At 31.7% G+C, this 11,371-nt stretch overlaps 1 protein-coding gene across 1 annotated transcript; it reads right to left on the bottom strand.

Annotated features, from left to right (window-relative positions):
* Positions 1-1,619: 1,619 nt before the first annotated feature.
* Positions 1,620-7,382, bottom strand: LOC143225375 (oxidized purine nucleoside triphosphate hydrolase-like). The gene is made up of 3 exons (XM_076454658.1): positions 7,055-7,382; positions 3,218-3,363; positions 1,620-2,226 (listed from the first exon to the last, which is right to left on the bottom strand). Exons 1-3 carry the CDS (start codon positions 7,204-7,206, stop codon positions 2,042-2,044), a joined length of 483 nt encoding a protein of 160 aa, XP_076310773.1. The 5' UTR covers positions 7,207-7,382; the 3' UTR covers positions 1,620-2,041.
* Between the last annotated feature and the right edge of the window lie 3,989 nt (positions 7,383-11,371).

Raw genomic sequence — 11,371 nt, 5'->3', positions numbered from 1 at the left:
AATTCTTGAGTGTTTTAATTTTTGAAACATTATAAATCCAGTTGAGATTCATTATTCAAAATTTTAGCCTCAGTTGAAAAGGTTGGCTGGTCAAGGAACTTGTCTACTATGTTATAATGTTTGTTCTTGTGTTTGAACTGCACGTGATGTGGCGTTTTCTTTTTCTTAGTATATTATAGATATTTTTTGCTACTAGTCATCCTATGATAAAACAGTAAGTAAAAAAGAAAAAAAAGAGTATTACTGGCTGTTGTATGTTCACGTAACAACTTCACAGGGTGTGGATGAATCTTTACCAAAATTGGTACGGAGATTTTTCATTATGTCAATGTGGGGTACACACGAATTTTCAGTTTTGCATTTTGTGGGCGTTTTTTTATCACTACTTTGCCCCCATATTGATGGATCTTCATTAAATTTGCTATGAAGATTTGTTGGGTCTGTGTAAAAATACCTACAAATTTGCAGTTTCATTTTACGTTTTGCAGTTTTATGGAAGCTTTTTTTTTTTACAATTACGTATAAGGGAAGCAACTTTTCATGACCTAACATAACTTCCATCAAGGGTAGGGATACTCAAATTTATATTTAATAATGTGTTTCAGTCATTTGTTTTTCTCTTACAGCAATATTTCCCATGGTGTATGGTGCACCCCCAGGCGGTACAAGCAGTTAGGGTAGTACAATAATGAAAAATGAAGTGTTTTAGTATATATTTTTAACATCGAAAATAATTAGTAATTACTCCATCTGAATGTTATGTCCCATAACTTAACTCACTTTTAATTCTTTTAAAAACAAGGGGGGCACAAGAAACAGTATTTATTAAACAGAGGTATGAATTACAAACGTTTGGGAAATGTGATATTTAAGAAACACATATACCAAGTAGTTTGTAACTATTTTCATGTAATGCAATAATATTTATTCTGAATTAAATCTCAGTTCTGTACATGTACCAGTCTTAAACATAGGTGAGAACACCTTTAAGTAGATTTCATTCTACCTGATTTGTCACTTTGAGATAATATCTGTTACCCATGATTTGTTTGTTATTAAACACAACACTACACAATGGACTATATATGCTGTACCCACCACAAATAACAAAGCCCATGTTTCAGCAGTACTAAGGAACATTGTCTTTAAATAGTTTGCACAGGACCTTGAATAAAAAGCCACTGAAAGTATGAAGTTATTACATTCTAAAGCAGGCACACTCACGTTGATCTTTAAATATGTTGGAAGTAGGTATCCCACACTCTACAAAATTTAATTTTGAAATCAGCTAAAATGGGATAGAAAAAAAATGCATTACTTAAAAACAGTGTTTCACCAATGTTATGTCAATTGTAGCTGTTTTTGAATTTGAAATAAGTGTTGGTATTTAATAAGGATTGGGAATGTTTTTAGTTCTGGTTTAATTATTCTGTTTGCATCAACTCAGTTAGTGAAGAGATTGTGTTAGTAATTGATATCTGTTATCTCATGGGCCTATATGATATAGCTCAAAAGTTGATTGACTTTCACCTGTATATACCACATGTACTCTCTCTTCTCAAAAAACATTAGCTGTAACAACAAAAAACAAAACGTAACAAGAGAAACATCACACGTCTTACCAATTTATTTTTATTTTTTTTAGAAAATGTTAACATAGAATAATACACAAATGAAATATAAAAAATATTTTTGATGGAGATATTGTATCTTTTTAAACAGAAAACAAAAATATACCTTGATATGCTATTAATTAACAGTGAACAATCTCAGATAATTATATATGATCAACAGTATGAAATTAATTCCCCCAAATCATGTTCTGATAGAACATAGAAACATTATAGATCTTGGGGTACAGTACATAATAATTTACTGATCAACACTGCTTAGCAACCAACAGAATAAACTGGAGTGTTATTACCATCAGCATTTTGTTTTGTAAGAGTAAAACTAAACAAACTTTTGTAACATGCCTTGCACATGTTGAACACATGAATATTTATAGGTGGCATGGTTTCAGCCAATTGCATAACAGCATTCAGACATTTGACTCCAAACTAGATACTTCCTTAAGTTTATAATCTAGAATGGTTTCATGACCCTGGAACTTGAAGTACCCTTGGAACTTCTTATCCCCCAGTAAGAGAGGGAACCACAGTTTATCATCAGCCCACATCTTGTCAAAAGGTATTGAATTTATTGGATACCACTGAGGTTTCATCTCTGGAAGAGATCAGAAGTTGAGTTTTACACATTTCAATCAGTTTGTTGATTTCAATACTCAACAATGACTTATTAATAAACTTTCTTTCTTACCAACAAATATGAAATTACTCTTACCATAAAAATGAAAATGTATTTTTTAATAATTCTAAGCTTTCTGTGGGAAGATAAAATAGTTTTTCTCAAATACAACTTTTTTTTAATCAACAACTAACCACGTCTTTTGTTTTTATCTCTTTTGCTTTCTTCAATGAACAATATTTTACAATTAAATATGATATATTTCAGTTTTTTATTTATTGCAATACTTTAGTTTTAATTAAACAAGAAACAGTTGATAATTCTTCTTTCTAAAACAGCAACAGAAATTTTCCTCTCAAGAAGAACACAGTGTAAGAAATAGACCAAACCTAAATTTGATAAATTACTAATGAAAGACACCATTACTTAGCTTGTAAACTGAAGGAGTGAAAACAACACAGACAGAATTTATACAAAACTTTAGTAGTAATAAATTGTCTTTATTAATTTTGCAATGTACAGTTATAAATACTGTCATTCAGCATAAATATCATCTGTTGGTTTGAATTAATTGTCTTTTGTTATGTATAATACTTAAAGAAACAGTTCACAGGAAACCACAAAGTCTCTATTGTGCTGAGCCAGTCAAGACTAGCACTGATGTCCTACATACGTGGGAAATGATTAATTATATTGATAATTAAGATGTTATATTTAAAAAAATACTTCAGTCACCTTTTAAACTCTTTCAATATACACCTTATACCACCACCAGCATCTAATAGTATTAAATGTTTCTTATTTTACAATCTTTCACTGGTGAAATCTAATATAAAATGTCATGTTGCAGATAAGCAACAATTTCAGCTATATTACATATCCAACTTTCCACACTGTATGTTTAAATCACCCAAGACACACAATGTTTGTAAATTAACCTATGATTTTAGTACAGAGAATTTTAACAAACCTGCTGTCTCATGTGGTTGACCTTTAAAGAACCATGTAGAAAAAACATGGACTTCCATCAGCACTGGATCACCAACAAACTCAAATGTCAGAAGCCCAACTTTTTCCAATCTGTCCACCTCTAAATGACTCTCTTCTTTTATTTCTCTAGAAGGGTGTTAAATATTAAAACAATTACACACACTCATATAATTTAATATGCTTTACCTAAATATAAATCAACAGCTGTATTCAGTGGTTGAAGGCCAAACTAAGACAATATTAAGCAATAAATTGTACTTGTATTATATTTTCTCAATTTATTAAAATGTTAGATGTAAATTGAGAGCACTTGAGAAAGGTCTTCATGACCAAAGTTACCCTAAAGATAACAAAAACAATAATATAACCTGTACTCAATAATAATACCCTTGAAAAACAAATACTTCATGATCAGATGAGACACTTCTAGGTCCTCTCACATTACACTACGTACTGGTCTCAAGAGTATGTTATCTAGGTTCCCCCTCACAGTATGTTAAGTACTGGTCTCAAAACTATGTTTTCTAGGTCCTCTCACAGTATGCTAAGTACTGGTTTCAAGAGTATGCAACTATATTGTTAGTTGGTGATTTAAATAGAGCATAACTTTAATTTATCTTTTATTTATTTTGAGAATATTTTTTTACTTATTTTAGTTTCATATCAGATGAGATACATAAAATATTATCATAAATCAATTAACAGGGCCCTGTATATTTTCAATTTACACCAAGATTTTCTCAACACAGACTTGCTTAACTATTTATTAAGTTCAGAATTTAAGGAACGTCTGTTATTTTGTCAGTCATCCCAACGTAATGCAAATGCAAAAAGTTACAATAACTTTGTAGTGATAAAATATTTCTCACTTTCATGTTAAATAATAGAAATTAGGGTAAACTCTCATAACAATAACTAACTACACCATAACTTACAGAAATTTGTTTTGGGTGAAACAGACCTAAAAGAAAACAAAGGTAGATTTAACCCCCAAATTATCATCTTCTCTTTTATACAGATATTTACTGGAGGAAGATGCACATCATATCGTGTAATTTTAGGATTTTACTTACTAAACCACTAACTGTACATAATTGATAAAGAAAAAGTTACTGAAGTAACTTATTTGCAATATAAAATACATAGAGGGCCTCAGTAGTAACCAGTATGGTGAAATATAAATTTATGTATATATAAAGGACCTCAGTTGTAACCAGTGTGATGAAATACAAATATATGAATAGCAGACCTCAACTGTAATAATGGTGGTGAAATATAAATTTATGTATATATAGAAGACCTCAGTTGTAACTAGTGTGGTGAAATATAAACTTATGTATATATAGAAGGCCTCAGTTGTAACCAGTATGGTGAAATATACATAGGGAAGCCTCAATAGCAACCAGTGTGGTGAAATATAAATTCAAGTATATATACAGAACCTCATTTGTAAACAGAGAGGTGAAATATATAGGAGCTCAGTTGTAACCAGTGTGGTGAAATATCAATGTATGTATAGATAAGAGGACTTCAGTAGCAAACAGAGTGGTAAAATATAAATATACCTATAGATAAAGAACCCCATTTGTAACCAGTGAGGTGAAATATAAATTTATGTATAGATAGAGAACCTTAGTTGTAACCAGTGTGATGAAATATAAATTTAAATTGGATAGAGGACCTGAGTAGTAACAAGTGTGGTAAAATATAAATTTATGTATATACAGAGGAACTCAGTTGTAACCAGTATAGTGAAATATAAATTTATGTATAGGTAGAGGATCTCAGTTGTCACCAGAGTAAAGAAATATAAATTTATGTATAGATAGAGGACCTAAGTTGTACCCTTTGTTGTGAAATATAGTTATCTATAGATAGAGGACCTCAGTTGTAACCAGTGAGGTGAAAGATAAATTTATCATAGATGGAGGACTTCAGCTGTAACCAATGTGGTGAAATATAAACCTATATATACTCTTCAAAAAAAGAAATGCAAAAGGCAAAATATGAGACAAATTGTTAACAATTTATGTACAGATAGAGGAGCTCAGTTGTAATCAGTGTAGTGAAAAATAAATGTACAAATTATGTACAGTGTGGAAAAATATAAATTTATGTATAGATAGAGCCTCAGTTGTAACCAGTGTGGGAAAATATAAATTTATGTATAGATAGAGTACCTCAGTTGTAACCAGTGTGGCAAAATATAAATTTATCTACAGATAGAGGGCCTCAGTAGTAACCAGTATTGTGAAATATATTTTTATTTATTGATACATAGAAAGTTTAAAATATCAATTGTCTTCATATTAAGGTCAACAGACACCAATTGTAGTTGCTTTATTTCCAAGTAACAAGTAAATAATAACTTGTTTAGCATGTTTTTTGTATGAAGTTCAAAAGAAGCAAATTTATGCTAATGGTTTTGCTTTCTTTTAACTTTGTTACAGAACAAGATTTATTCTGTGTTAGTAATAGTTTAAAATAATACACAGAAAAGTATGTATAAAACATGGCTCAATACTTAACATGCTAATGAAGTTGTGTTTCTTTATTGTTTTATGTATTAAAACTAGAGGAGTTAAAAAAAAAGGCATTATAATAAACACATAGTTTATAAACAATAAAACATGAGAACTTTTATCATTGTGTGTGTGCTGTTTTGTTATACTAAAGTCTCATCAGGGTACCTGCTGCATCCAACAAGATGAATCAAACTCCTGATTTTAAGTGTTGTAAAGCAGTAGACTTACTGCTGTCCCACCACCACTAGATAGGCTACCTGCTGCATCCAACAAGGAGTATCAAACCCCTAGTTTTAGTGTTGTAAATCAGTAGACTTACTACTGTCCCACCATTTGTAAAATGAGTTGGTACAAAAAGTTATATTACTTAATTCAAATTTCAACATCCTGTGATACAGGACAGTACTTTGTGTTAGATATGCACCTTTATTGATTATGTAATTTTTTTAAAATTTATAGTTTTCCATTTCATTCAATGGATGAAGAGAGTTGCTCAAGTAAACAACTCAACTTTTCTTGTTCTGACACAAACAAGACTACAACTGTTCTCTGAGTGGAAGATAGTTGTAAATTCATTATGATGTTTTGCAATACAGAGCTAACTTTTGTGTTAGCAATCCACATAACAGCTCAAAACTTGTACATCCCTACACTGAAATGAGCATGGATTTAGGTCAGGATTAAGATTTCTTAGCTAGATTAAGGATTTTCTTTGTAACATTATAGTTAACTTAGTTTTTGTTTAATTCATGGGTGGAGGGACTCGCACTGAACTGGAAAGAGATATATTAAAGCCATTTCTACAGTTCAATGGATAACAAACACTTGACCTTATTTTTATGATTATGAACAGTGTTAATCCTTTGACTGTTTTTGTAAATAAATAGTATTGTGCTGGATGTCATGTCTACTGATTTGTTCTCTATTGACAAATGCAGTTGGAAACACAGACCTATAGTATGTGATATAATATTGGTCAAACCTCAAATTAGTAAGCCCTAACTGACTGCTCTGTAGGAAGTCTAAGCACAAAAATATACCACAGTCCTAGAATAATGCTCCTTATAATAAGAGGATATACATGTATATGTAGATTGTACATTAAATTTTGTTGCAACATAAATCTCAGTACAATAACAGTTTAATACAAGTGTTCTGTTGATATCATATATAAACTTACATAAAAATACATCATTAAAACTTTGATATTTCATAGATTACATACTGATTATTGTGCATAATTACTTAAATTAGCCTGTTTGTGTGATTTAATAATTTAAGGTATAGTATACCTTTTAGCTGCTTGTTCAATAGTTTCTGAAGGTTCAACTTTTCCTCCAAAGCCATTCCACTTTTCTTTACCGAATCCTCGTTTCTTTAAACCTAACAACACTTCGGTTTGTTTACGAACGAACACCAAAGTTAGCAGCTGTTTTTCAAACATTTTAACCTTTTTACTTTTGGGATAACAGATTCTCTATAAATTAATAATAGTAACAGAACCAACTATAATCTAAAAACAGTATAACTTTAATTTGGTGAGTTCACAAGCTTACATCCTCTGCAATATCCACTGCAAGTATTCGAAATTCGAGTATCACCTTTGCAAGTCTGTAAAGTGTAAACTTACCGCTGTCCCACAGGAGGTCGTATTATTTAGAAAAACAAATTCCGGGTTAGATAATGTCTGATCGTGATCCTAGATTGCAAAGTTTTATCAACAGAAAGAGAAGAAATTGGTGGTGTGTAGCTAAGATATTTCCAAATTAATATTCCAGGTTTTTAATATTCCCCTTTTTTGACTGTACTGATTATTTTATTCGATTTGTAGCAAGTCATCATTTTGAAATTTCCTTGTAATTATCGACAAAGCATAATTTGTTAACACTTTTTTGAATAACGAAATCGTGTTAAAATTAACAAATATATAACAAATATATTTTATTTTCTTTGCAAAATTCTTTGTATCTTTGATATAGTTGCTATCATTGATTAATTAAGAGCTTCAGAAGCGTGGTAATATGTTCACAACAACTAATTACATTCAGATCTGAGTTGTACTTTTCCCCTGTTTGCTTTGGTTACGCAACATACTTGAAATGTTTGTTTGTTTGTTTTGGAATTTCGCACAAAGCTACTCGAGAGCTATCTGTGCTAGCCGTCCCTAATTTAGCAGTGTAAGACTAGAGGGAAGGCAGCTAGTCATCACCACCCACCGCCAATTCTTGGGCTACTCTTTTACCAACGAATAGTGGGATTGACCGTAACATTATAACGCCCCCACGGCTGGGAGGGCGAGCATGTTTGGCGCGACTCGGGCGCGAACCCGCGACCCTCAGATTACGAAGTGCACGCCTTAACATGCTAGGCCATGCAGGGCCCTTACTTGAAATGACCTGGCATTATTTGATATTAGTTTGTTATTTAATAGACCTTGAGAAGAAAGTGAACAGACCAAACACATTATATAAACTTTTTTTGTTGTTTGTTTTTTGTTATTGTTATAATTCCATTTAATGAAGTGTTATTTAAAGAGCTAGAAGATTTATGGGTTAATCAAATCTTATATACTTTAACTGGATGATTTAGCCTGTTTTTTTTTTTTTTACATTCCTAAAGAGTCAAAGAAATTCCACAACATACAGTTACGACAGAAAGTGTTCGAACCCCTGCGTCGTGAGTAGTTTTTTCTTCATAACTTAAAAAGTATCACGATTAGGATAATAAAAATATAGTATCTTATAAATATTATACTAACACACATGTACAAAAATTTTTATGTAAATTAAACAACAAATAAACTGTTTATAAACAAAAAACCAAACATAGGAGGGGCAGAAAGTGTTCGTGCGTTTACTTTAATGGTCAGTTGTATTGCCTTTCAGGTAAATTACTTAGCGCAATCTCTTCTCATAGCCATCCATGATCGTTTTACAGTACTCGACTGGTATTTTCTTCCATTCTTCTTTGCAGAAGGCCTTTAACTCTTGCAAGTTTTTTGGATGATGCTGATGAACTCTGGTCTTCAACTCATGCCAAACGTTTTCAATTGGGGTGAGATCGGGTGACTGCGATGGCCATTCCAGAACGCTTATATGGTTCCTCTGCAACCAGAATTGCACATATTTCGATGTGTGCTTAGGGTCATTGTCGTGCTGGAAGATCCAACGACGCCCAAGCCGCATGCTTCGAGCATCATTCTTGATATAAGTGCCTAATATATCAACTTTTCTTTTTTCACGATTCCTTTGACACGGTGAAGACTGCCTACACCAGAAGAGCTGGAGGAACCCCATAGAATGATTTAGCCACCTCCGTGTTTAATTGTACGGACGGTGTTCTTTGGAAGATTTCGTTCCCCCTTCTTACGGAAGATATTGCGAACATTCTTGTGGCCGAAAAGCTCGATTTTAGTCTCGTCTGACCAAAGAATACTCTTTCACTAGGTAAAGGGTTTATCTACATGTTTTCTTGCATATCTCAATCGTGCTTCTAAATGAACAGGCTTTAAATATGGAGTTCTACGAGGACGGCATGCTTTGAACCCAGAAGAGCGTAACATGTTCGTAACTGTAGAGGTGCTTACTTTAACCCAAGTTTCCCTTACCAGTTTCTGTATGCCATTACGTGTTAAACGAGGGTTCCTATTAATTTCTCTGAGAACCTTCCTCTTGGTTCTCTCTAGAATTTTGGTGGGGCGTCCGGAACAAGGGAGGTTAGCAGTTGATCCTGTAAGCTTAAACTTGGCAATTATGCTTTGAACAGTAGATTTCGAGACATTAAGTTGTGTAGCAATACCGGAAAGAGACACACGAGACTTGTATTTTATAATAATTTGTTTTTTTTTTAAATCACTGGACAGTTGTTTCCTGTTCGCCATGATGACCAAGCAGGTAATGACGGAGACGACGCTAAATTGCCGGAAATAAATGTTTTGCTGGATAAATTCCAATAATTTTGAAACCAGTGTCTAGTTCTGGAATGGTATAATGTAGTTTATTCGCCAAACTAAACAAAATTTCTTCAGGAATATCAGATTTTTACACGTTCTGAAAAGTACGAACACTTTCTGCTCCTCCTATTTTTCGTTATTTGTTTATAAACAGTTTATTTGTCGTTTAATTTCCATAAAAATGTATATAGATGTGTGTTAGTATAATATTTATAATATATCATATGTTTATTAGCCTAATCGTGATACTTTTTTAAGTTATGAGCAAAAAACTACTCGGGACGCAGGGGTGGAAACACTTTCTGTCGTAATTGCATGATTATAAGTGTAAATAAATGTCACGTGGATTCTTCTGTTAATAGTAATGTAAAATTATTTATTAATATTATTATATATATATATGCTTTTAGATACTCTAACCACATCGATTCAAAATATAACAAGAAAAATATTTAAATATCCTTTGATAGACTGTTTGGGCAGAGTATTCATTATGAAACTTTGTAGAATGGACGGCATCTGCCTGTTGTGGAGACACAAGTGTAGAGGACGACGTTTCGAAAGTCTTACGCCTTTCGTCTTCAATATTTAAATATCCTTTAAATCAGCCACTGGTATTATCTCATAGTATTATGCAGATTGATATATTTCATTAAGAAATTACAAACTCCGATGTAATAAATGTTAAAATGTTCAATGTTACGACATAATAAGGTGTAGAAGTTTAAATCAAATTCACAACCATTGACATATGCTTAATCTGTCCTTCACTCTAAGATTAGAGCGTTGTTTTAAACGATCAGACAGGCAAGCCGACTTTGCTTCCCTCTCACTTTGGGCTGCTAAATTTATAAATAAAAATTGACAGTTGAGCGAACTAGTCACGTCAAGTATTACTTTATTTATTTGTTTTTATATATTCTCGAACATTAATTTTGTTTGTACCGTGGTACAGTTTATACATCCAATCCGGCATCTTTTGAACTAAAACATACACCATTAACTCACGTTATATAAAGATACCATACTGACTTCCTTTAGAAAAGTGTAGTGTTAAAGAGAACAAGTTTCCAAAACACATATATATATATATCATCAACTGTAGTTTAGGTCAAGAACTAGTGTTTTATTCTTTCCTAAGCAAAGTGTACTATTTTGTTTATTTAGTGTTTCTTTCCTTAATAATATTGGTTATATTAGTTACTATATCGAATGTAATTGGTATTATTTTATTATTATACTTTAACGGTTAAGATTGATTTTTATTATAAGCTTAGGTGTTTGTATTTAGAACTAACCTAAATCTTCTCTAACCTTGTGCGATATTTTCAGTTTATAGTAATAAAACATCGCTAACAGATAGGGTATATGACTTTGAATGGACTATAGAAATTCTAATAAACAATACATACATCTCAATGTCACTAATTTCCATAAATAAAGAAATTATGAAAAAGAAGCAGAAGAAAAACTCAATTCCGAAAAAGCACAATATATTCCATAATCAATAACAGTATCAAACAACAATTAACTGCTTTTTTTATGTGTAATAAGTTTTGTATTCTAATTGTTTAAAAGTTATATTTTGGATTTCTATGGTTGTTAAAGATTAATAAATTATCATATTTTTTTCAATCCCGGTGCTAGCAGCTTTATT

The sequence above is a fragment of the Tachypleus tridentatus genome, chromosome 9 (genome assembly GCF_004210375.1).
Source record: "Tachypleus tridentatus isolate NWPU-2018 chromosome 9, ASM421037v1, whole genome shotgun sequence".
Taxonomy (NCBI): domain Eukaryota; kingdom Metazoa; phylum Arthropoda; class Merostomata; order Xiphosura; family Limulidae; genus Tachypleus; species Tachypleus tridentatus.
Note: the sequence above shows the minus strand (reverse complement) of the source record. Positions and strands in the feature narration are given on the sequence as shown.

What these genes read in the sequence shown, in the direction of transcription:
- LOC143225375 (XM_076454658.1), bottom strand. Translation starts at nt 7,206, where the DNA reads ATGTTTGAAAAACAGCTGCTAACTTTGGTGTTCGTTCGTAAACAAACC. An exon ending in ATTGAACAAGCAGCTAAAAG is followed by an intron (nt 3,364 to 7,054) that starts GTATACTATACC and finishes ACACCCTTCTAG; the next exon opens with AGAAATAAAAGAAGAGAGTC. An exon ending in TCAACCACATGAGACAGCAG is followed by an intron (nt 2,227 to 3,217) that starts GTTTGTTAAAAT and finishes GATCTCTTCCAG; the next exon opens with AGATGAAACCTCAGTGGTAT.